This window comes from Chelonoidis abingdonii, chromosome 6, assembly GCF_003597395.2.
Source record: "Chelonoidis abingdonii isolate Lonesome George chromosome 6, CheloAbing_2.0, whole genome shotgun sequence".
In the NCBI taxonomy this organism is placed as follows: Eukaryota; Metazoa; Chordata; order Testudines; family Testudinidae; genus Chelonoidis; species Chelonoidis abingdonii.
This window is the reverse complement of record NC_133774.1, coordinates 67,218,575-67,245,314: the sequence shown is the minus strand read 5'-3', so window position 1 is coordinate 67,245,314 and position 26,740 is coordinate 67,218,575. Positions and strand designations below refer to the sequence as shown.

At 39.4% G+C, this 26,740-nt stretch overlaps 1 protein-coding gene across 6 annotated transcripts; it reads left to right on the top strand.

Moving 5' to 3' along the window:
- Positions 1-926: 926 nt before the first annotated feature.
- Positions 927-26,740, top strand: NUDT12 (nudix hydrolase 12). 6 transcript variants are annotated; one of them, XR_012656115.1, is made up of 8 exons: positions 927-1,005; positions 3,840-4,053; positions 9,168-9,748; positions 11,391-11,558; positions 17,287-17,400; positions 20,241-20,440; positions 23,932-25,474; positions 25,547-26,740. XR_012656115.1 is itself a non-coding variant. In XM_032763482.2 (7 exons), the coding sequence occupies exons 2-7, from the start codon at positions 3,848-3,850 to the stop codon at positions 24,040-24,042; spliced, it is 1,380 nt and encodes a 459-aa protein (XP_032619373.1). In that variant the 5' UTR covers positions 927-1,005; positions 3,840-3,847; the 3' UTR covers positions 24,043-26,740. The 6 variants fall into 6 exon arrangements, 5 of the variants coding, with proteins under 5 accessions (XP_032619373.1, XP_032619372.1, XP_074923227.1 ...); XM_032763482.2 differs by having other exon boundaries at positions 23,932-26,740; XM_032763481.2 differs by having other exon boundaries at positions 959-1,521; positions 23,932-26,740.

Genomic DNA, 26,740 nt, shown 5'->3' with positions numbered 1-26,740 from the left:
TTCTTCTCATAAGACAAGGAAGACTTGACCTGGTCTCCCAGGTCCGTGCTCTAACCACTAGTCTAAAAGTTATAAGGTGGGCAGCAGCATCACCTCCTCCCACCTCTATCCATTTTGTGTGGAGCAAGGCAGGCATCTAACTCAGTCTCACAAGAAATGGCTTAGGTGCCTAAATCATCTGACTTCAATAGAAGGGTTCCCAGTCTGTGGATCCCTAGCAGAGACAAACACTTCCTGCCAGCCACAACTTAGGTGCCTAGGTCAGTGCAAGAAGAAGGGCTTGTCACACACCCCTCATCAGAACCTCCCCTTGGCTAGTTGAGGCAGCTCCCCATCTGGCATGCTGTTTCTGTTAATCCCATTCTTAGTAGGGTTTCCAACCTGCCAGGAATTCAAGATTATGTCACATGGCTAAATCTCCAGGAATACATCCAAACAAAACTGGCAACCCTAATAATTAGGTGCCCAACTCGCCCCCTTCATTGCATGGGGGGGGGGGGGGTGCCAAGGATCCCAACTAAGGCTTTGCAGCTAACAGGGCCATTCCTCTGATGTTTTCTCAGCATAATACTCAGTGCTGCAACCTCCAAGTCCCTGTGCGGATCCAGGCCCCAGTGCCCAGCACCTAGTGTGGGGCAAGGCACAGAGCTGAGCCAAGCGCCGTGCGCACTCGGCCTGCTATTCCCGCCAGCGGGCAGGGCGCACATGGGAGGACCGGGACTGAGGGCACAAACCAGGCTCGGGACAGCCAAGCTTCCGTCCCCGGCCCTGCACTAACCAAGCCCAGAGCGCCCGAGCTGCGACTGAAACGGACTCGGGGCTTGCACCCGGTGGGCAACCAGGCCCGCAGAGTGCAACCAGCCAGCAAGCCGGCACCAATTACAGCTCCCAGGATGCAGCGCGCGAGCCGCCGCCGGAAGTGCGGGCGCTTCTGTTCTGCCCGACCGGAAGCGGACTGTGGTGAGATTTGTTTCTCTCGCTGCTGCGCCCACCTCCACCATAACGGTAACGGCAGCGCCCCTGGGAGCGGGGTTAGTCCAGCGCTCCGAACCCGCCCCGCCGCCCGTGCTGGGGGGACTGAGGCTCCCACCGTCCCAGCCCCGCCCTCACGTGAGCCGCCGCTCGCCTCTCAGCAGTGCGGCCCTTCGCGCCGCTGCAGGCCCAGCGCCCCCTGCTTAGGCTCCTGGGGGCTCGTAGCCGGACCGTTCCGCCTTAGCGGTTTTCAGACCAGAAACTGCCTAACGGAAACCTGGCTGGTGCAGCGCGGGCACGTGGGTTTTCCCTGCTGCCCTGTTGAAAAATGGTTGTCACGCAGCTGCCAGCGAGGTGCGGCTGTCACCTCTCCAGGGCAGCGTCAACAAGACCAGGAACGGACTCTGTCCCCGTAGCTCTCCTCATGCTCTGTCCCACCCCCCCGGAAGGAAACCCAAGTCCTGTCTTCCTTCTTTAAGAGTAAGGTTGGGGGCGGGGGGTAGCGCCTTCTATTCCCATTTCATTGGCCTGTACAAAGAGGCTGACAAGGTATGAACATGGGAGAAATCTATAGTTTAATAGATATTGTTTTTATAGAAAAATGACCAGAAATATTTTTAGTAAACCACATAGATTGATCACGATACATAACTGATTTTGTGCTCTTTCCTGAAAAGGTGCATGTATCAATATTTCCATCTTTAATGTTTTTTAAATATGTGTTTTAGACTTGGTAAAAAGTTTATCTCAGGTATATTTTTTCTGAGAGTATTTTTTTTTTCATATTGTGTGGCACACTAGCAAAATGAAATTAGTAAGAATCACACTTTGTGAGGTGGACTGTACTAGCTGACCTCTTGAGGTCCCTTCCAGGCCTATGATTCTAAGCCTTGGTCCAGAGTGGTTTATTTTATTCCATTATACTTCACAGTTGGTATCCAGGAGGATGCATCCTCTGTGGCCTGTCGTTTGAGCCTTTTAACATGGCAATTAAAGTATGTCTTAAAATATATTCTTTTATATATACACTAGAGACCACACACAATTCTGAACTTCATTGTTTTCATTTAACTTACAGAGAATCTAGATTTGTTATTGGTAAATCAGAGGCTGAAACTTTATTTTTTTTCTTGGAGCTATAAAACTATATAATAATTTAGTGCTAGTGAGAGTTGTTAGATTAGCTATTTAGTGCTTTGAAAGTCCTGCATGTTCAGAACGAGGCAATGTTTGTGCAAGCTTCCAGACTAACCTGTTAGTGTGCCTTTCTGACAATCTAAATAAAGGGGACTCACTTCTGAGTGAAATGGTTCCATTTCTGTGACCATCCATGCATGTGGGTCCCCAGATCGCCTCTCATCTCCCCCACTTCCTGCATGGCTCCTGGAATACCCCCTCCACTCCAGTCTGCACTGCTTCCCCCGTCAGCAGAGCTGTCCGCAGCCCTGGCTGCATGGGCCAGCTCCTTTGGCCACACCAGACGTTCATAGCTTGACTGGGGGGGTCGAGTCCACAGCCGACTCTCTTCTCCCCTCAGATGCTGGGACTGTGGTGCCAGCAGGGGTGTCACTCCTGACCCTTCAGTGCTGTGTCTTCTGTCTCAGCTTCCAAGACAGTCAAGAAGTATTTGATGGTGTCTGTTGTTATTTGAGCACCATTGTTTACCTTCAATTCACTGTATCTTCAAGACTCTCGGAAAGCTAGTTTTCTTTCCTGGAGGAAAATCTGTAAGGAAAGAGATTTTGTCATGTGAGTTTTGATATAAAGAAACTTGCTTGGTGATGACAATTTCATTAGAAATTAATGGCCATACTTCCACAGACCAGTGGTCCATCTAGCACAGTATCCTGTCTTTCAACAGTGGCTAGTGCCAGATGCTTCAGAGGGTAAGAGTAGAACAGGGCAATTTATCAAGTGATCCATCCCATGTCATCCAGTCATAGCTTCTGGCAGTCCGAGTCTTAGGGACACCCAAAGCATGAGGTTGCATCTCTGACCTGACCATCCTGGAAAATAGCCATTGATGGATCTATCCTCCTCCTTACCTAATTCTTTTTTGAACCAATTATACTGTTGGCCTTCACAACATCCCCTGGCAGTGAGCTCCATAGGTTAACTGGGTTGTATGAAGAAGTACTTATGTTTGTTTTAAATGTGCTGCCTATTAATTTCATTGGGTGACCCTTAGTTCTTGTGTTATATGAAGGGGTAAATAACACTTCCATATTCACTTTCTCCACACCAGAGTTCTATAGACCTCTGTCATATCCCCACTTAGTCATCTTTTCTCCAAGCTGAAAAGTCCCAGTCCTATTAATCTCGCCTCAAATGGAAGCTGTTGCATACTCCCCGATCATTTTTCTTGCCCTTCTGTGTATATTTTCCAATACTAATATATCTTTTTTGAAATGAGGCAACCAGAATTTATGCAGTATTCAAAGTGTGGGCATAGCATGGATTTATATAGTGGCGTTATGATACTTACTCTATTATCTTTCCCTTTCCTAATGGTTCTTAACATTCTGTTAGCTTTTTTGACTTGTTGCTGCATGTTGAGCAGAGGTTTTCAGAGAATTATTCACAATGACTTCCTTCATCTGTAACAGCTAATTTGGGCCCCATTGTTTTGTAAGTTTGGGATATATTTTCTAGTGTACATTACTTGACATTTATCAACATTGAATTTAATTGATTTTCTTAAATTTCATACTATGCATGACATTGTTACGATTGTATCATTTTTCCTGGTGATAATTGTGGGTGAGTTTTGTTGTTCTACAAGTTATATTTTTTCCTTATTCTTTCTTTCTTAAACAATATAAAATCCAAATTTTGTTCAGACATATTTCTGTTTTTTTTTAACATAGGTGAGACAATGACAAACACTGAAAGGAGCCCCAGGCACCAAATGATTTCTCAACTGCACAGTTTTGCTGCTGCTGGAGACAAGATCAGGTTGACAGCGCTATGCAGTCATTCTCCATCCCTTATCAATGAAGCTGCTGAGAATGGTTGGACAGCCTTGATGTATGCTGCCAGAAATGGACACTTTGAGATTGTACAAATTCTTCTTGAGAAAGGGTAAGAAAGTTAGAGGATCCTTTACTTAGGATCTAATTATACCCTTCCTGCCCCGTTGATCAGTGTCTCTCAATGACCACTATATACAGATCCATATGAACATCTTTCTTCTCTGAAGTTACCTCCTGTATTGGGATCTCACTCAGTTCCTCATGGCAAACTGGTGGAACTCTCCTATCGCATAAGATTATTTTCATTCCTGAGAGTAGTGTAACAGGGTAAAGCATGAGCCATGCCCTAAACTGACTATTGCACAACTTCCCTTGCATGTATAAGTTGAATATATTAAATTTAATAAATCTAAATATTCCAGTTATTTTTTCCTCAAAGCCTTAACTCTAATCCAGCACTTGCCTTTGTATTGTAGTGCAAACAGGTTTGTTTCAGTGCTTTTCTTGGCACAGTTGTTGACTAGTACCTCAGTTCTTCTATGGTATTTTCTTTTACTTGTATTTCTTAGTACTCCAGTGCTAGCACTGTTCTCACTGGAGTTAGGGCACTACTGTGCCATGCCTTTTATTAGAGGATCTTAATACTACTTGATGCTTAATTTCTTTATTTTGTCACATGGCACTTACTTCTCAGCTGGTTCAACTCTTCCCTCCATGCACCACTGCCTTCTAAGTGTGGCTTCTAAGGAGAGAGGAAAACCACATAGTATCTTCATACCATGTCAGCACACCAAACCAATGTCAAAGTCTGACTACCATGTATGTTGTGTTGTCTGCCTTCAAGTCAACCACAGTACTGCTAGATATGGCTACTAACATTGTGAGCATTGAAGGAACATAAAGATTGCCTCAAAGCTCTTGTTTGGACATCCAAGGCATACTATTGTAAATCCAGCACAAAGCTGGACTAGAATGCTATGAAGTATAAAACCCTCAAACTAAAACCTGAGTAAGGGACAGATTTTCTAAGGCAATTGAGCTGTACTTTGCATCAGAGCAGAGGGAAGCAAAGTTGACTTTGTCACCTTTTTGTTCCCCCATTCCTGGAACCAGCCATACTTGATCCAATCCCTTGCTAAATAAGTCATCTGATGGCTTCTATAATTTGCGCAAAGCTATCCGCAGCCCCAAGGGACCATTTTGGCAGCCACAAATTGGCCAAACTCAGTGGTGGTCTGTCCACATCTTTTTTTAACTCATTACATCCTCTTTGCCCATCATGGACTGAGGCCCTCTCCTACTACTGGATTGCCTCAAGCAACAATGTGTGTTCTTTATGCTAGGAAACCTTACACCTGCCTTAGAGTTTAGAGGATACCTTCTTTGAGGTAAAAAATGACAGACAAGATCACTTATACTGAGCAATCTGGATTGATTGATAAGCTGGGTGCAAACAGTGTGTTTTAATGTAGCCAAATGCAAGAGCACGTCAAGTCACAGAGAATGAAAATCATATTTACAGGATTCTGGAAAGCAGTGATTCTGAAAACGACTTAGAGTCTTGTTGCATAATGAATTGAATATGGGCTCCTAGTGTGATGCTATGGCAAGAGGGACTAATACAGGGGTGGGCAAACTTTTTGGCCAGAGGGCCACATCTTGGTGGGAAAATTGCATGCAGGGCCATGAATGTAGGACTGGAGTGTGGGAGGAAGTGCGGGATGTGGGAGAGGGTGCGGTGTGCAGGAAGGGGCTCAGAGGCTCAGGGCAGGGGGTTGGGGTGCAGGAGAGGTGCGAGGTGTGGCAGGGGGCTCAGGGCGGGGGGTTGGGGTGCGGGAGTGGGGCAGAGTGCAGGAGGGGCTCAGGGCAGAGGTGTAGGAGAGGTGCAGACTGAGGGATGGGGCTCAGCAGGGGGTTGGGGCACAGGAGGGGTGCAGCGTGTGGCAGGGGGCTCAGGGCAGGGGGTTGGAGTGTGGGATGCGGCAGCGGGCTAGGGTGCGGCAGGGGGCTCAAGGCAGGGGCTCGGGACTGGCAATCCCATGGGCCAGATCCAGCTGATGGGCTGTAGTTTGCCCACTCCTGGACTAATATAATCGTTGGAGGTATAAATGAAGATTAAGGAGTTGATATTACATCTGTATAGAACATTGATGAGACCACTACTGGAATTCTGTATCCAGTTTTGTTTCCACACAAAAAAGATATTGAAAAATTAAAGGGAGTTTTAAGGCTACAAGAATTATTTGAAACATGCAAAATCATCTTACACTGAGCCTCAAGGGATTTCAGTCTATTTATCTTATTGAAGAGAAGGGTAAGAGGCAACTTGATCGCAGTCTACAGATACCTACTCAGGCAGAAGATGGAGCTCTTTGTCTAACAGACAAGGCACAACAAGATCCAATGATTGGAAGTTGAAGCTAGAAAAAATAAAACTGGAAATAAGGGGCAAATTAATAACAGTGAGACTAACCACTGGAACCGACTACTAAAGGTGTGGCTTAGGGTAGTCTGTAGGTGAATCGCGGTACAAAATCTGGACTGCTAGAGGCTTTTTGAAAGGTCCTCAAATATTTACTTATCATTTTTATTATTTTCTCTGGAGTTTGGACCTTGACTATACCTTGACCAAGAAATTTGGACCTTGACAAAAAATAATGGACTACCCTGGATGTATATTCTCCATCACTTGAAGTCTGAATCGAGATTGGATGCCTTTCTAAAAGGTGCTCAAATTCAGTCACAAATTAGTGGACTTAAGGCAGGACTCATGGAGTGAAATACTCTGGCCTGTTTGTTAGACTGGATGATCTTAATGGCCCCTTCTGGTCTTAAAGTCTACTAATCTATGGAGTATTTTTTCTTCCACTTTTATTTTCATTTTTCTGGGGTGCATATTTTCATCTTGAATTGGCTTTTTTTCCTCTGAGTGTTGCTTTCCAAACAGTCAAAGGAATTTATTGAAATATTCAGAGGGGCAGCATTTGAGCTAAACATGATAAATAGGGGGCTTACCTCTCACTCTGCCCCATTACCCTCAAGGGTAAAAAACCTTAAGAGTTAGGGAAGTTTTGTCAGTCTCTTGCTAAGGAGCTAAAACTCAGAACTGAGATTTCTTAAAAGTGAAAGCTTCAGGGAAGTAGAATTACAAGATTAAATCATTTTGGTTTACATTGTTAAAAAAAAAAATTTCCCAATCCAATCTTTACTATAAAATCCCCACTGATTGTTATAAGCAAGAAAATAGCTCATGGAGAAATACAAAGCAGTTGGAACATACAGGTTAATCTGACCCAATATCTACTATTTTTTTTCGTGATTTATGGTGATGCTGTTGTCCATCATCCACCAGGGTTTGTATTTACAAAAACAAGTGCATTCTTTTCCTGACTTCCCAATCATAGTATTTCAGAACTTTCTGTTTACCAGAATTGCTATTTTCAATATAAGAATTCACAGCATGCTGTTCAGTGATTTTAAAATTGGTTTATAAGAAAATATTTTAAACCTGAAACATTTTACAAAGTGAGGATCAGATTTTCCCCATAGAAGATGATTGTTAGGGCATGTGCTTAGCTCCCAGTTGAGAGAACTGGTGTTGCATGTCAATATGTGAGGGTGGAATTTGTCCCTGAATGAACAAGTAATCCTAATTGGAAAAGGAAAGTTCACAAGTCAAATTGTATGGGAGTATGGATTGGTTTCATATTATTTATGCTTGTGATCTTTTCCTCCTAGTCTGAAACAGATTATATGCACTGAAATCCCAGGTATTCTAACATTTTTTATGAATAGTTTAATATATGCCTTACAGCAGTGTTTCTCCAGCTCTTTCATTCTGTGGATAGCTCTATAAGAGAGAGAGATTTCTGTCGATCAACTCTTCTCCCAAAGCATGATTTTAAAATGCTCATTCTGCAGACCTCCGAGAAAGCGTTCCAGAATCTTTGCCTCTTCTGAGTGTCACACTTGTTTCCAGAATAGTCCATTGTGATGCCACTAAGGCTGAAATGTTTCTTTTTGTAATGAATTAGGCAAGAAAAGTAGAGTGATTACAAACAAAAATATTTTCTTGAAAGTAGAAATGTTTTGCTAACAGGCTATTTCCCTGATTCTTCTTTGATGTTGTTTCCTCTGCATATTCTCACTTGTGGAATATGCCTTTTAGTACCATTGATCTTTGGGATCCTTCTAGAAAGCATTGCCCACTACAGCTGCAGGAGCTCCCTCTTGCACCACTGAATGTTCAGAGCCAAAGCTATAAAAGGGCTATGTGGTCCGTCTTAGTTCTTCCCCTTCTGCAGCGGAATCTATTTTCTCTAGGCCTGGAGCAATTTCTGCGTTTTGATCCAGGACTCCCTTAACTTCTGATGTTGTATTGCATTAAAGTTAATTAGGTAGTTACAGGTTTTCTCAGAGTTCTACTGTCCTGTGACACGAGTACAAGTGGAAAAGTTATTTTACCTCTGTATTGGGCATAGATGTGATCACTGCTGGAAATCTGTGTCCAGTTCAAGAAGGTTGTTGATAAATTAGAGAGGGTTCAGAAAAGAGCCACAAGAGTGATTAAAGGGTTAGAAAAACCTGTCTTTGTAGACTCAGGCAGCTCAATCTGTTTAGATTAATAGCGAGAAAGTTACAGGGTGACTTGATTACTGTCTGTGAGTGCCTACCTGGGGAATAAATATTTGATAATGACCTTTTCAGTCTACCAGAGAAAGGCATAACACTATCCAGTGGCTAGACAAATTCAAACTGGAAACAAGGTGTACATTTTTAATAATGAGGGTTATTAACTATTGGAACAATTTACCATGGGTCATGGTCGATTCTCCATCCTGGCAATTTTAAAATAATATTTGGATGTTTTTCTAAAAGGTATGCTATAGGAAATATTTTGAAGAAGTTCTGTGGCTGTTATACAGGAGGTCAGACTAAATGATAATAGTGGTCCCTTCTGGGCTTAGAATCTAAGACTCCAACATTTGGATTTAGCAGGAGGGAATGAAGGTATTGGGAACATATGGTCATTTTATCATCACATTTCTAAATGTTCATTGCTGTGAAAGAGTACACACATGGCCCTAATTGGGACTACTTTTCTAAAGGTTCCCAAAACTCAGTGGTGGTGTGGATATATCTCACAGTGAGAATATGCTTCAGCAAGACTCTTACAGAATCACAATCACTATAGTAACCATCATTTTTCTTTTCTGTTTATAGGTGTGACAGGTCCATTGTCAATAAATCGAGCCAGACTGCACTAGACATTGCTAAATTTTGGGGGTATAAGCATATAGCTAATTTACTAGCAAATGTTAAGGGTGGACAGAAGCCTTTTTTCTTGCCAAACGATACAATAGAGAGTGAAAATTATTTTAGCAGGACGCTTCTGGATAGAAGGAGTGATAAAAGAAGAGATTCTAAATGGTTAAACACAAAACAAAACCATCCAGCCACAGTATACATCCTTTTCTCAAATTTAAACCCATTGGTCACTTTGAGTGGAGAGGAAGATGGTTCCCAGCAGCCTGAAGTCAGGCTTTGCAGGCTGTGCCACAAGGATGTAAAGGAATATGTGAGCCAGACTGAAAAAGTCACCTTGATTTTTCTTGGAGTAGAACTTCAGTTGGCTACTCTGAATGGAGGAATTCTGAAGGAAGAAGATGATGATGGACTGGTTGCTTGGTTTGCCCTCAGCATAGATTCTGCCTTTGCTGAACAGTTTAAACAGAAGCATGAAGACTGTTATTTTCTTCATCCTCCAATGCCTGCTCTGCTGCAGTTGCCTGAAAAAGAAGCTGGTAAGATGTCCAAAATGTAACTTTTAGCAATTTGTCTAGTCAGAAAAGAGCAAATGGGGAGTAGGAGAAGGGCCATGGAAGGGCTTCTGTATTGGCTCCTATTTGCCCCTCTCCTACTGATTAGTTGCATGATCTTAAGCAAATCCCTACCCAATTTGTGTTCTTCAGTGATGCCCATAATAAGCTGTAATAATATATATCTTCCGCATAGAAGAGTTTTGTTGTTTGTTTGAAGTATGCGTTGCGATCCTCACATAAAAGGTGCAACTTTTTTTATAGAAAGATTGAATTAAAAAATGACAGCCAGCTAGTACAGGCAAATTCCGTTGTTTCCAGGGGCTTTAATTAGAGATCCATGACCTGATTTTTTCACTAGTTACAACTGGTTGTATAAAAATTTGCATACACAGTTGAAAGATACTAATGTCTGCAAAACCAGACAATAATATTGCAACTATATGCAATATCTGTGGGGAACATGTTGCATTAAGTGTATGAGTGGTTTATGTAACCCTGGCCCCGGGGATTTTATTTACCTCTAAGTGGGGAGGGTTCCTACTGCTCCACCAGGAACTAAAAACAGTAGGGAGTGATTAAGGTGAATCACTTAATTATAAACACCCCCCCGGAGAAGTACTACCTCCAGGGAAGGCTTTCATATACTGGTTCAGACAGAGTTTTTCAGAAACCAACAGACGAAGAAAGAGCTTTTAATATAAAAAGACTGAGTTTAAATTAACTCAGGACCATCTTTCTGAACTAGCACACAGACAGGACCTTATATCCAAGATGGGCCCCAATCCTTGCAGAAGGATTGGAAAGTCTGGCCTACTAGGGCCCCATAAGACTGATGGGTGAGACCCTAATATGTTTAGTGTTTTCTTTGTGTTTTCTCTGTAATGCTTTTACCTTAAGGATAAATGTGCTTGCCTAGAAAAAATCTCTGATATAATTTGCAACAAAGAGTCCTGTGGCACCTTGTAGACTAACAGACATATTGGAGCATAAGCTTTCGCAGTGTATTCACCCACGAAAACTTATGCTCCAATACGTTTGTTAGTCTATAAGGTGCCACAGGACTCTTTTTGTTGCTTTTTACAAATCCGGACTAACACAGCTACCCCTCCGATACCTGGTATAATTTACAGCTGCTGGCAATAAATACGCTGTTTATAGCACTTGAAGAGACAGCAAAGCACAGGCACTGGCTTTTAGGCAGTCTGGCTTGCTTGGGATATTGCAGTGTAAGGCAGGGAGCTGTACAGTCTTAAAACTCCTGGTCAGGAGGGAGAGAGACACGGGTCTCCCTCCAAAAGAGGTGCTTGATGGGAGCTGAAACCTTAAGTGGATGCTATCTAGAGATCACAGGAGGGGGAACAGAGGTACAGTTACCCTGAAACTGTGATGTCCTGCACAGGGTTCAGGACAATGCAGGCCTTAAATTAACATAGTTACAAGGGAAAATAGATAAGGGAATTTGAACAATATGAGGTTATCAAGAGGACATTTTAAAAGTGTGGTTTTAGTGTGATTTTCCTGTTAAATTACAATAATTCTCTTGTTGTGCTATATATTTTAAAAGATTAGAAAGCTTGTAATTTGATTTTATGTGACTCTATCATTTTGGTGCATTCTTTTAAAGGAGTAGTAGCCCAGGCCAGATCTGTTCTAGCATGGCATAACCGATACCAATTCTGTCCAACATGTGGCAGTGCAACCAAGATTGAAGAAGGAGGCTACAAGACGACCTGCTTAAAAGAAGACTGTCCCAGTCTTCAAGGTGTTCACAATACATCATACCCAAGAGTTGGTAAGAATATCATAAAAATAAACAATTGGCTGAAGAAAACTGGCGTGTATCATAGAATCAGAAATGTAGGAATGGAAAGAATCGTGATAGGCCATCTAGTCCAATCCCCTGCACTGAGGCAGGATTAAGTATTATCTAGACTATCTCTGATAATTGTTTGTCTGACTTTGTTCTTGAAAACCTCCAATGACAGAGATTCCACAAACTCCTTAGGTAATTTGTTCCAGTGTTTACCTGCCCCTACAGTTAGGAAATTTTTCCTAATGCCTAATTTAAATCTTCCTTATTGCAATTAAACCTATACTTTTTGTCCTGCTCTTAATGGATTAGGAGAACAATTTATCACCTTCCTTTTTTTAACCTTTCTTTTACCTCTTTGAGACTTATCATGTGCCCTCCTCAGTTTTCCCTTCTCCAGATTAAACAAACCCAGTTTTTTCAGTCTTTCCTCATAGGTTTTGGTTTCTAGACCTTTAATCATTTTTGTTATTCTCCTCTGGACTTTTTCTAGTTTGTTCACATCTTTCCCAAAGTGTGAGGCCCAGAACTGGACGCACTACTCCAGTTGAGGACTTATCAGTGATGAACAGAAGAGAAAAAAAAAACTTCTAATGTGTTTTTTGCAGCACTCCTGCTATACATCACAGAATGTATTTGCATTTGTAACAGTATTACATTTTTTGCTCTTATTTAGTTTGTGATCCACTATAGGCCCCAGATTCTTTTCTGCAATACTCCTTAGCCGGTCATTTCCTGTTTGGTATTTGTGCAACTGATTATTCTTTCCTAAGAGCAATACTTTGCATTTGTCCTTATTGAATTTCATCTTATTTATTTCAGACCATTTCTTATTCCAATCCTGTCTTCGAGCCCCTCCCAGCTTGGTGTCATCCACAAACTTTACACATATACTTTCTGTGCCATTATCCAAATCATTTATTAAGAAATTGACTAGAACCAGACCCAGGACAGATCCCTGTGGGAATGAACACAATATTTCCTTTCAGCTTGATTATGAACCATTGATAACTACTCTATGAGTACAGTTTTCCAGTTAGCTGTGTGCCCACCTTATAGTAGGTTTGTGTAAGCTATATTTCTCTAGTATGCTTATGAGAACGTCAGATGAGACAATTGTCAGCCTGCCTCAGTGGGTCACAGCTGAGAATACCAGGTTCAGGAGAAACCGCTGAGAAATTGGGCAGACTCACCCCAAACTGATGGTTATTCTATTCTTACTACACCATGCCAGTAACAAAAGTAAACTTCTGTCTCATCACGCTGGTTAACAGGAAGTCTCAGATGCAGTCTCCTTAGCCATTCCAGCCATTGTCTTACCACCCAGACACTGGCCTCTATGATGAATGGTTACTTAAAATCAGTTTCATCACCTATAGAGTCCTCTAATCCCAAGAGGTCAGCCACACAGCCAGGTAAATATATAACTCAGATGTGTCCCAATAATCATGCTGCTGCTAATCCTTTAGTAACTAAAATCTAAGGGTTTATTAATAAAAGAAAAAAGACAGCAGTTAAAAATGGTTAATAGATCCTATACATACAAATAGTTGCAAAGTCCTTATATTATGTTTGAAGCAATGAATGGAATAGACCGCTAGTTTGTAAAGTCTCCCTGGTAATTTCCAAAAGATTGGAAAGTCCTCAGTCCATAGTTTAAAATGCTCCATTCTGTTGTAAGTCCATACTCCAGAGAATCAGGGCAGGAAAGGCAAAATGGAGATATCTCAAGGGTCTTTTACACTCTTTGCCATATGCCTGGAAAGTTACTGGCTCAAGATGGATCCCAGAGTCACATGAGCATATCACATATTACATGCTTTGATGACTCACGTGGGCAGCCATTACCCATATACTTGTTGAGGCATCCTCAGAAAGGCTTATTGGGCAGGATGAGTTTCTTCTATGGCCCACCGTTAGAGTGAAGTGTCCTTAATGAGCCATCAAGCTTGACTAGTCCACTCACAGTGGGCTGGCAAGACCGGATGTAAGCTACCTTGTTGTTGTTACCCCAGGAACAAATGTATTTGAGATACAGATACATAGCCAATATTCATAACTTCAAATGGATTTAAACAGGATAATCTTATTTAGCAAATCATAACTTCTGGATTGACACCTTAAATGATATACTTTGTACAAGATTTGTTGCAAATGCATAACAGTGGTATAAATGGTCATATTCAATCATACAGCATCAAAACAGTATCAAAAGCCTTACTACGGTCAAGATATATCACATCTGTTGCTACCCACCCCCAACCCCTTTCCACAAGACTTGTTACCCTGTCAAAGAAGGATGTTAGCTTGGTTTAACATGATTTGTTCTTGACAAATCCATGTTGCCTGTTACTTAGCTTATTATCTTCTAGATGCTTACAAATTGATTATTTGATTTTTGTTTGCTCCATTATCTTATTCACATGATCTTATTATTCACTACGTACTTCACTGTATTCATGTACCTTAATCCCTTTAATTCTCCCATCCTCTTCACTCAGTCCCTCCAAGTCTTTTTTTTCAACTGTCTCCCCAGACCCCACTCTGTCAGTTTTATTCAAGGTAAAGTAGTCCAAGCTTCTCTGTCTGTCTTTGAGTTGTGCATGACAAAAAAAAAGTTTTAATTCAACTTCAGCCTCTTGATTGCTGTGCAGAGCACTAAAAATTCTATGTTACAACAATGTAAGCAAATGATTAAAATAACATTAACATTCTCCTCTTCATCCACACAGCATCCGGACCCTCCTCATCTCAGGTCTTGATTATTGCATCCTCCTTCACTCTGGCCTTGACAAATCCTATCTGTTCCCACTTAACGTCCATTCCAAATGATGATGCAACAATCATTTTATGGGACATTGCCTTGACCACATGACGCATCTCTCTGTGTTCCTCCACTGGCTCCCCTTTCTCCACTGCATCAGTCATAAGCTAGTTTTCTTTACTTTTAAGGGCCTTCATGGCCTAACCCTGCCCAACCTGACTTCTCTTAGATGATATAGGGACATTGACGCAAGCCTTCATTCTGCAAAAGATGCCAGTTTTGGTTGTCCCGTTTTTTTAAATTTTCCATCCTGTCTTTCATCATAAGGAAGGCTTGCCATAGATATCCACAAAGCCACCTCATCATCCTTCTTCAAATCCTTTTAAAAACTCATCTGCCATGTTGCTTACAAAAAAAATTCTGCAGTGCTTAGGCAACCATTTCTGCTGTGAGCACTCTCTTTCATGCCTTTATTTCATGCTATTATTTCCTTGTGCCATCTGTTTCTTTTATCTACCTGCTGTCTGTGGTCTGGTACTTAGATTGTAAACCCTTCAAGGCAGGGACTGTCTTTGTATTATATACTTGTTCAATGCTACATACAAAAGGCCTCAGACTCTAGTCTAGGTGTTACTCCAATACAGATAACATTCCAGTGTGGCATCACAATGTGCTTACATCTTACAGTCTGAAATAATTTTTAAGACAGTAAAATGATTCTGCAATCAGTGCTTAAAGGCCTGCCCCATAAAAACTGCAACAGTTCTAGAAAATCCATGATAAATGGTGACCCTGGCAAGAGATCTCATAGAGCTGGAATCTTTTCTTTTGTTATCCATGTAACATCTGCACTTGGAAAGTTGTTTGAGAATTTGTTGTTTTAAGCTTGTGCCAAAATCCATAATCTAGCATCTTTTTACCATAAAGGTTAATTTATAGAATTGTTTTGCTTGGCATTCTGAATGTTGTACATATTGTGCAAAAGGTGGTTATTTCATTTAATTGTAAAAAGATGTTTAGAACTGTACTGTAAACTAGGGACAGCAGTGCAATATAGAGGATACTTACTTCAAAGACTGAAAAAACTATTTTAAGTAGTAAGCTTTTGTAACAAACAGGTAAAATTCAGGGGGGAAATTGCCTGCTCCTGAAACCCTTGTCATATAAAAAGATACATGCCCGTAGGTAACAAATGAGAATTCTGTCCTTTCTTTCCAGTTACAGAGTTGTGGACTTTCTGCCAGGGAAATATAAAACATTTGAAGTAAATTAAACAAGTAAACAGCTTTCCTACCTATGCCCTGACATCATATTTTTCCTTCTTGGTCTCTCTCTTTCCCTGTTGGCCTTTACTATATGTAGAATATATTTTCTTGAAATTTATGCTTTTTTTAATCCATTGAAGTTCGTTAAATGGCCCCCCATTACCTTAGTATCTAAGCACCTCGCAGTCTTTAGATCCTCACACCTTTATGAGGAAGGAAGTACTATTATCCCTGTTTTTCAGGTGGAGAACTAAGGCACATAGAGGCTAAGTGATGTGCCCAAAATCACACAGGAAGTCTGTGGTAGAGCAGGGACTTGAACCCTAGTCTCCCAAGTCCTAAGCTACTGTCTTAATCACTGGACCATCCTTCCTCTCCTTAGCCTTTCAAAAGCTTGAGTTACTGTATCTTTCCTCTCATTCCATTGTCTCACCATCTTTTTTCTTGTATCTTCACCCTTTGACCTCTTTTTCTTTCCCCTCACTCTGTAGCATGTCCCTCCCAATCATAGTATGTTGTTTGTCTGGCCCTTCTCTCTCTCCTTTTGTCTGTTGCTTCTCCTTTTTATTAATCTTACCTGCTCCACTTGTTTCTTGTGCTCTGTGGACTACAGTGCAACTTGATAAAATCATTAGTAATTTTTTCTTTACAATCTGCAGAATGCACTAAGAAAAGGAGTAAGATTAAATGAAAAATTGCTGAGCCAGCATTTGTTTGTGGTATCTTTTTCCTAAAAAAGCTGGTAGCCAGCAGGACTTGAAATACTACAATGTGCTCCATGGCAAGTACTTTTTGAATAAAACACCAATCTTTGAGAAGCATTTGCCTAGTGAGATTGATAAATCAGTCATTCTAACAGAAGGGGATATACAAAAAGAAGGATCAGTGAGGCAGGGAAGATAAAGCAAGTAGGATGAATACCAAGGCAGAGAGAGACAGAAAGGGAAGGCAAAAAGAAAACATAGATATTAGGATGGTTAAATGAGAGAGAGGCAACCAAGAAGGCAAAGAGATAACCGAAGACTGTATAGAAAAAGGGGAGAGGCTCAATATAGATATGACTGATGGAAAGGGGAGAAAACAAAACAGAAAATTAAAAGAAAGAAAAAGAGACAGACAGGGAGAGGAGAGGGACAATGGATAAAAAATCCAAAGGAGAAAATGAGAACTAGAAACCAAGAGAAGGAAATAAAAAGGTGAAAATGAAAAAACATGACAACATTTAGGTCATTATAATAATAATAATATCTAGCTCTTTTATAGTGCTTTTCATTTGGAAATACGCCCCACAGATCTGTGACTGAGGAAGAGGTGATGGCTTATCATTCTTGCTGCTGAAATTGTTGCTTTCTGTTGGATGTGTAACTAGGTTAATACTATGGGTACTTCTATAAATTGCATACAGTTGCAAGTAATTTCTATCCTGGCTCTCAAACATTGGCTAGTTAAGTACCCCCATTAGGCCTGTGTTTTACAAAAACAGGTGAACAGAGATCTTGTTAAAAAACATACCCTGATAATACCTGGAATACATCTACGGAATTGGACTTTCAAGCTTGTAACTGTACTATATCTGTATTTACACCATGAATATTGAACAAAGAATTGTACATGCCTGCAATTTGTTACTATATTTTGAGCCCCAAAAAAGTTAAAAATATTTCTTTCACGTGCATTCCAGATCCTGTAGTGATAATGCAAGTCCTTCATCCAGATGGGAACCAGTGCCTTTTAGGCAGGCAGAAGAGGTTTCCTCCTGGCATGTTTACTTGCCTTGCTGGATTTGTAGAGCCTGGTGAGATTTTCTTCATCGCTTTGATGTCAATTCATTTTGTATTTCTATCCCAGTTTACCCTTGAAATAGCCTGGAGCTTTTCAAAAGGAGTTTTCGTGCAAATTGATTTTAAACAGTGCTGTACTTTGAAAAGAATGTCAGAAGTTTGATCCACATTAGGTCAACTAAATGTTTATATTATCTATTCGGCATGTTTTATAATAAATATTCCACACACCTTACATATTGGCAGTTGATTTGTTTTTTTAAAGGAACATTTGTCAACTTGAATATTTGTTTAGGTTAATTTCAAAAAATTCCATTTTATGATAGAACATCCCAGGCCCTAAGTTAAAAAAAAATCTTTACGCATCTATATAAGGATTTCTTTCTGTTCCCCTCATGGTATTTATGAGGATATTTTTGGCCAGAAAGAAACTGAAATTGAACTCAGCAGGACTACTCATGCTTAAAATTTAGCATGTGCTTAAGTTTTTGCAGAATCAAGGCCTAATTGACTGTACAGAGGAACAGTGGAAGTTGAAAAAGCTTTGTAAAATGCGCAAGGTAAAGCGAAGATACTTTTTTCTGCTACCTGTTGTCAGCGACAATAGTCTCAGGTAGTAACATAATTATAGTGGATACAAAATTTTCAGACAGAAATGAGATTTCCAGTTTGTTGGCATCCCTTTCAGCTGAAACCTCTTTTCCGTTATTGTCTAGAGAATTTGGTACAAATAAACTGTACTCATTCACTACTATGAGGTTTTGTTACAAATGAACAGCAGGGGAGAAGGAGGGCACTTGGCTACAGATGTTAAGGACAGAGATTAAGGCTTAATATTGAATTACTTTTTTTGTTACTATCCACAACTGTGATTTAAATATAGTTTTCTGTATTGACTTCCCTTTGTTTTGGAAAAAAGGGGCAAAAATTATTGCTTTAAACATTTACTCTAATGTGTCTTATTCACTGAAGAGACCATAATGCATAGCTAGGCCAAAAATTCTCTGTGTGACTGACTTCTGCTATATGGTTGAATGAATGGTTCAGATAAAATAAGAATTGACTCAAATATTATTTTAGAGGTTGTAAAAATTCAGATTTTTTTTTCACTTCCTCACTTGTCCTACCTTCCCTTGTATTTTTCATTGTCGTACCTCTTTGCACTTTTTGGTTTTGAGTGGACATAGAGTTCTGAAATACAAGGACACCTGTTATCAGAGTATTTCCAGGCTGAATTAAAGACTATTATTGGAAATCTCACGAGCCAGCATATTTTCATACTATCTTCATGCCAGTTTTGCTTATCAAAGAGATTTGGCTAGTTTGGATAAACAACCTGTGAGCTTCCCAACTCTTCCAGGTTCACGCATCAGCTAATTATTTACTTGAGAAACCTTTTAACAATCAAGTGTTGGAGAGTGAACATAAATTGTGAACAGACTCTTATCTGGCAGCTAAGTGCCTAGTTGGTTGAACTCAACCTAATGAGCTATCCTCTTACTAGTCAGAATAGAAAACACAAACGATGCACAGTATATTAAGATCTGTCTGAGAGAAATTCCAGTGACTGCAAATCCAGTTTAAACTTCAGAGAAGGGAATTTTGGAAATATCTGCAGATAAGACCCTATGTTGATGCATGGGTTATCTACTTTAAGGAGCCTTTGACCATATAATTTAAGGAAGAGGTTAGGAGTTATCTCATATAGCAGTAATGCCTGTGTTATCATTTAATTCGGGCAGGGAAGATATCACTTGCATATCTAAAGCAAAGATGGAAGAAAATAATTGGATATTATCCACCAAAGAAAAGTAGCAAGAGGCACAGTCAAGATGTACTAGAGCTAGAATTCTGAGTTTTATATTACTGTACCAAGAGGTACTGGTCGCCATTCAGATTGGCAGAAAAAGTGGTGTATTTCTTTATTCTAGAGATCTTCCAGGCTAAAAGTGACATTTATTCATGTTTTAATCATACCTGACAACTCATCCTTTGATGAACAAAACTCCTCCTGTTATGGGTACTAGAATCCTAAAGTATGTAGGCCAAGATTTTCAAATATAAGAGCCATAAGGTAGGAAAATTAAGGAAAAATTTAACTGACTTCAGCCATTTCCCATGTACAAATAATATATTATAAACTTATCAAGTGCACATATGCCAACGGTGTATAAATATTAATATGCCTGATGGTGGAGTTAAAGTTTTTCATTACAATTTGAATTAGAGGAATTTAGTGTCTGTTTTGTGTTTCTTTATATGTTGTGAGGTGCAAAGGAGGCTCCTTGAAGAGAGGAAGAATGTGTCAGAGTGGGTAATGTAGGCATGTATTTGAGTGTATTTGAATATCCACCATCTTTTTACTGTTGATTGTCATACTTTGAAAGGCTTAGTTAAATTTTAAACTGTAACATTCCACTATTATAGTCATAGTACAAACCTTAAATTAAAGTTAACAAAATTATTTACCTGTTATAGTGAACAAATGATTATTTGTTTCAAAGTTAATTTGAGGTAAGATGTGTTATTTTCTATACATTCTGCATAGTAATTTCAAGGAGTAACGATAGCTTTACATAGGAAATACACATTACGATGTTGATAATCTGATATTTTTATAGTATTTATTTTATTTTATTTTTATTCATTTTGAAAATGTTGCTTTGGTGCCTGCCTTTCTTTTATTACACTTCTGCTTCTCATACTTCAGATCTGTGTCCTATCCTGGGAACTGAACCCCTAGAGATAATTGTTCAAGGCAATTTTAAATCTTCTGAGTCAGTTCAAAGCACAGAATGTAATCCTTGCTTGGAGAATTTTCATCAGATGCTTGTTCTTTGCCCTGTTTGATTAGGGGAAACAATAGAAGATGCTGTTCGAAGAGAAGTAGAGGAGGAAAGCGGAGTCAAAATTGGCCATGTTCAGTATGTCTCTTGTCAACCATGGCCAATGCCCTCCTCCCTAATGATTGGTTGCTTAGCTGTTGCAGTGTCTACAGAAATTAGAGTCGACAAGAATGAAATAGAGGATGCCCGTTGGTTCACTAGAGAACAGGTAAAGTTCAATTTAATTTCTTTCTCTCATTGATTGTTCTGTGACTGTATCGGTTCTGGTGTACAATAGGAATGGACCCTTTTTCAGCAAGTTGAATAGGTGTTTATACGCACCACATCATACAGTGATTACATTGTAATTGTAAATTACACACAGCCAGAGAGAGGTAGCTACTTATAAAAGGCTGTGTGATGAATGCTCTGCCCAGTGCAAGCCCATTTCAAGACGTTGTTGCCATGCTTAACTATTCAGTGTATCTCTCTGAGCAGTTTCTATTGTTAGTTATTCTAATACCTTTCTGTTTACTTCCTTGAGTTTTGTTTGGATCTAGATAAGAGAACTGTTAAGTAGCATTCATTTCTGAGCTTTTTCTAAAAAAAAAATTAAGAAATACTTGTCCTTTTTTTTAGAGATTTAAAAAAGAGAATTTGTTATTTTTTAGCATATTTTTTTCATACATTTGTAGGCCCCAGTCATCCAATTCACTGTGCACGGGCATGCCCAGTGTACTGTGCAGCACACTCCAGGATCAGAGTCTAAATGGGTAAAACTAGAAAACTAATGAAAATCACAATAGATGGAATTTTAAATATAACTATAAAACAAATTACATGAGGCTTTGTTGTTGGTGCTGCTGCTGAATTCCTTCTGCCACCTTTTCTGTCGGTTAGCATTTACATTGTTATATAAACTTTAAATGGCAAGTACTTTGCAGTCGGGTCCTTATTGTCTTATACAAGTAAAGCAAATGTGTGTCTATACATTTGTATAAATAGCAAACAAAAACTACATTCAGCAATAGTGAAGGTGGCATTAGGCCAGATCCCTCCACCTAAAACCTTAAAAGCATGGAAATAAGTTAAGGGGAAAGATATATGCATTCTTTTCCACCTTCATATTGCTTTCACTTCCATCTCCTACAGATCCCTGCTCTATTTTTATTATGGAATTCTTCACTATCTGAAGTAAGGAGAGTCAGTGTGTAGCATCAGGGCAGCATTTATATGCTAACAGTCATGTGTTTTATTAGCATATTAAAACAGGACTGGGGGTGGGGGGAAGAGGGGCTATATCCTGTATGGTCATGATAAAAATTAAAATAAAGTTTAAAACACATGTACGCATCCAGTGCAGTCTGAGTAATACAACAGTACTTCAGTTATCTGAATCACCTACTCCTCTCCATTTCAGTTTGAATAATCAGAAATTTGGTATATTGGGATTCTCCTGTCTTCAGACTGTAAATTTCCTTGCTGGTTTCAGTCTTCTGTATTACCTAGGTTGTGTAAGAGTGAAACATGCAGCTCCACTCCCCATGTACTGAAATTGTATGTGAAACCTCCATTTTTACAAGGCAACATGCTGTAGTTTAGTGAATAGGCAAGTTAGGGTTATCAGAGTTCAGTAAATTAGAATTCTACTATACATAGGGCCTAAACCTAGCCTTCCTGTGCATTACTTTCTTTTGTTTCTCTGTCTAAATTTGTAATGGAAATGGAGAATAATTTATTTTCAAATTTTTCAAAAGGGAGTGTCTAAAATTAGGTTCTTAAACCTGTATGTAGGCACTGAATAAGAGTGGCCTGATTTTCAGACGTGCTGAGCTCCCACAAATTTTATGAAAGTCAAGGGGAGGTGCAAGTGCTCAGCACCTTTGAAAATCAGGCCACTTTTATTTAGAAACCTAACTTCAGATATCTGTTTGCCAATTATTTTCATAAAGCAGAAAGTAGGATGAACCAGATACTTTAAATACAATAGCGGTTTCTCAAAAGATGATTGAAAGATTATGGGGCAAATGTAAACTTTCAGTGAAGTTTCACAGCCTTACACCAGTTCTGAATTTGGCTTTACATGTTGTAAGAGATTTGTGTATTATAAATAAGGTTAAGATTTTGTCACAGTTATTTTTAGTAAAAATAAACAGTGACCTTTTACTAAAAATAATGGGGGAAGCGGGGGTGCTGACAGCTCCAGGGCCCCACCACCCTAGGGCACAGGGCTGAAGCAGAAAATGTCACGGAAGTCTCTGAAAGTCACAAGATCCATGACTTCCATGACAATATCTTATTCTTAATTATAAAGAATCTACCAGAAACTAGTTTTAAAACAGTGCAAATATGTCCATAGCATGTAAATCACAATTTTATAAGGTGATGGTACTATGTGACTGTCTTACTGTAATTGTAAGGTAATGCACGTTGGAAGGAGTAATTTTAACTAATGTACACATTTCTGGGTTTTAAATTAAATGTGACCACGTTGCAGAGAATTCAGTGAAAATATCTTCTCAGTCCTCATTGGAGGTCAATGCCTCACACTCCAAATGGTAGAAAAAAGAATGAAATAAAAAATAATAGTAAAAATATTATAATGCCACTATATATATCAAAGATACACCCTCAACTGGACTGTGTTCAAGTCCTGTCATTCCACCAGAAGAAAGATAACAACAGAATAGAAAGTTGTACTGAGACCAGCAGTGAAAGTGGCTAGAAGCACAGGAGGTCTTCCATGTTAGGAAAGATTGAAAAGGATTGTTCAGTTTAAGGAATATACAAATGAGAGAGGGCATGATAGAGGTATAAATTAATGAATGATATAGAAAAAGTAAATCAGGAGTACCTTGTTACTGTTTCTCATAATACAAAACCAAGGGAACCATTCATAAAAATAGACAGCAAATTTAAAATTGATAAAAAGAAATGCTTTTAATAAACACACCATATAATCTCTGCAGCTCATTGCCCTGAGCAACCATTAGGCCAAGATCTTAATATTGTCACGCATCTTTCAGAACAGTAGCAAATGTTGGGGCTTTGCAAGTCAGTTTCCCATTAAAGAAGAAATCAGTGGCATGGAGTCTGGATATAGTCTTAGAGTAACTTGTTAATCTTAAAGAGTATATGCAGGTTTTGAACACAGATGATCACAAACAGCACGTGGAGTAGTCCCTTTGTCTAGGGATCTCAGCCCAAACACAAATACCTACTTTTCAGGAACAACTCTGCCTCAAGAATTTAATTAGCAAATTCCATTACTGCTTGCCACAGCTCCCTAAAAATCTGTATCAGAAAAATAAACAACACAGCATTTTCTTCCCAGACTAAAAGCTTGTTCACACGCAAAGAAAAAGAACTTGTAGAATAGTGTAACAGTGCCATCTGGTGATTCCTGCCCTAGCGATCAGCTGCACAAAAAGATTAGTCATGCATATGGTTAGTGAGAGTGTACACAGTTACTTTAGAATAATAAGCTTGCAGGCTTTAGGGCATAATTCACTTGCTGCCTGACTAGTTAAAAAGCCTTCCCTCTTTTTTTCTTGCACCTTCCTCTGATGCATCTGGTAATGGCCTTCATCAGAGAAATGATACTGGACTTGGAGAAGACCACTAGATCACTCCAGTATGGAAATTCCTATTTTCATAAAATGATAGATTCTGCGTGTTTATAAGATTAATTTACCAAAACATAATCTGTATGTATTGCAGGTCGTGGACGTTCTCATTAAAGGAAACCAGCGTTCGTTCTTTGTGCCACCAAGTCGAGCTATTGCACACCAGTTGATAAAACACTGGATTGGAATGAATGCTAATCTTTAAATTCAAGGAACTGAGTTCTTAGAGTTAAATCACTGTTTCCAATGACTGCTAATGTAAATAAATTTGAAATAATTGGTCATTTAGTGAAGCGACCACAGTAGTTCTTGAGTTTCTTAGTCCTTTGACTCCTGAGATATACTTGCACTCAAGTGATTCTTTTAAGAAATTTGTTGGAGTGGGACAGTCACCCACTGATTACCTCAAGCAAAAAAGTCAACATTAAAGAATCATTTTGAAGGTTTTTTTATAATCAGGTTATTCTGCCCTTCGCTATCCCTCCTTTTATTTTCCAGCACTTGTCTGAGCTCTTCTAGATCTACTACTTTTGTTGAGACATTAGGTTAAAATCAGCCCTGGTGTAAGTTGTGACAACTCCGCTGATTGTGCCTGCTATGTCTGAGATTCTTTTCCTCTGTGTTTACCTGCAAGTTTGTTGTTTGTTTTTCCTTTTTCTCCCCTGTTTCCTCTTTCTTGTTCTATACATTTCTCGCTTTCCCTTTTTTATCCTCCCTCCCTTTTCCACGCTCCCCTCACTTTTGGCCGTTGGTCACTCCCCTCTACCCCAAGGAACACTTAGCATTACGTTCTAGCAGCAATATTTGGATTTAATTCTAGAAGCTCTATTAGCAACAAATATCACTTGCTGGTAGTACATTTATTAGAAGCTAGGTGTGTAATGCTTTTTGTATCTTATATGATTAGTGTTGCCGATGCTAGAGTTTGAGCCAGCAATCTTATGTGGATCCTGTCAACTTATTAACATATTGTCTAAACAGTATTTTAAAGGCCTTTTGCAATATTAGTTTGCAATAAATGTAGGTGAGGATTGCTGCTCCAGAAGCCTAAATATTAGATACTGTTATAAGCAGCCACAGACTTGTTGACTGGTAGACAGCAAACAAGATTGCAGTTGATTGGCTTCTTTGGTCAGTGCAAATTAGTGTAAAGACTTCAGAAGACAAGTAGATTAGACAAAAAAGACACAAGAATTAATGACATTTCATCTAAATACAAAATAGTGTTTTTTAAAATTTGAGACGTTAAGGAATGCTGTTTATATAGGTAATATATAATCAAAAATGTTAGGTAACTTAAATATACCAGATCTAAACGTAATGAAGAGAAGACAGCATTTTTAAACAATAAAATATAAATTTATTGATATATGTTTAACGTTAGTAATTTACAGTACTGTTTCAGATTTTGTGCCCCACCCCTTCTGAAACATCCTTAACATTTCATATGCCTTTGGTCAGACAATACTTCCAGTAACAGCAATAGCCATTTAGGAGCAACATAGCAAAAGGGCACCGATGTGTTGCTACTAGCAAGCATCATACTGGAAAGATTTTTATTTAATAAACTGATTACACAGAGAATGTAGTGGTCTGAAGAGAAGTGCAAATGACCTGAAGAAATTGTAATTATATAAGTCTCAAACATAGAAATAGTGTATTGCTTTATGGGATTCACTTATTCAGAGTAAATTAGATGTCTTTTGTAGAAAATGTGAGACCAAACTTGACGTAAGTGGCTCTTTCATTGATTAAAGAGTCCGAGTCCAACAGGAATATTTGTATGGCCTCTTTCAAATCCCAGTAGAAATAAATTTTCCTGTGCATTGTTTGCAATGCAAACACTGCAGTATTTTACTGTTATCAGAGTGGTTCTCAAACTGTGATCCAGGCAGCACTTCTGCTGGCCCATAGGGACCTAACAAGTCATATGTTGCTGACCTGTGTTCCAGCTGTATCTTCTGTTGAAGAACCTGGATGTCTGTTAAATCATCTGTAAGAGAGGAGTTTGAGCTAGACTATCTGCCTACACTAGGAGCTTCTGCTACACAAGTGGAGAGGATATAGGAAATGCTTTCAGGGGCCCGAGCCACCAGTAGGACTGGAACCAAGTGTCACCTATGGAACTGCTGCTCCTGTTGATAGGAGGGTGGAGAGAAGGGAATCAGGTAGCAGCATGAGAAGCAAAAGAATAATAGGCAGCATGTGAAGCAGAGAGGAGGGCTAAGTGATTAGGTAAGCATGGGCAGGAGAATGATAAGCCAGGGGAGAGACTGGAATAGATGGGAAGGGGGAGAAGAAGTGAAGAGCAAATGTAGACATGGTAAAAACAAATCACTTATCACATTAAGCAGCTAAAAATATGGATGTACAATCCTTTCCTAATAATAGTTTTTCATGTTAGTTGCCATAGGGATAGAATGAATAGTGAAGCTCATAGGCGGGCATCCACAAGACAATCTCTTTCTTAAGATGCAGACCGCACTATGAAAAATTTGAGAATCCATGTACTACTGTAAAAGAACCAGAAAAACCCATTATTTTCTAGTCACTTACACTATTTTTGTATTTCTTCCCCCAAAGACAATGAAAGGTAAATTGTGAAAAACAAAGTAATGGTTTAATAATCTTTCAGTTTTAATCCTCTCTGGTTTTATTTGTAACATATAAGGACATTTTTTTTAAATATTACATTATATAAATGTTAAACTGACAGGCCTTTTTAACCCTCTTCTCTACTACATGTAAATGACCATTGCTTCTCTTCATCCCAAAAGTTGTACATTTCAAGAAGGTGTTGATGTGTCAAAAAGGCTACATTCACTCTATCTAATTTATCAAACATGACTGGAATGAAACATTAATACTTGTATGTTGTGGGAAATAAAGGCTATTTTAGCTAA

Excerpts from the sequence above, each read along its gene's own strand:
- NUDT12 (XM_032763482.2), top strand. The coding sequence starts at position 3,848 with ATGACAAACACTGAAAGGAGCCCCAGGCACCAAATGATTTCTCAACTG. Across the intron at positions 9,749-11,390 it reads GTTGCCTGAAAAAGAAGCTG|GAGTAGTAGCCCAGGCCAGA; the intron begins GTAAGATGTCCA and ends ATTCTTTTAAAG. Across the intron at positions 17,401-20,240 it reads TGCTGGATTTGTAGAGCCTG|GGGAAACAATAGAAGATGCT; the intron begins GTGAGATTTTCT and ends CTGTTTGATTAG.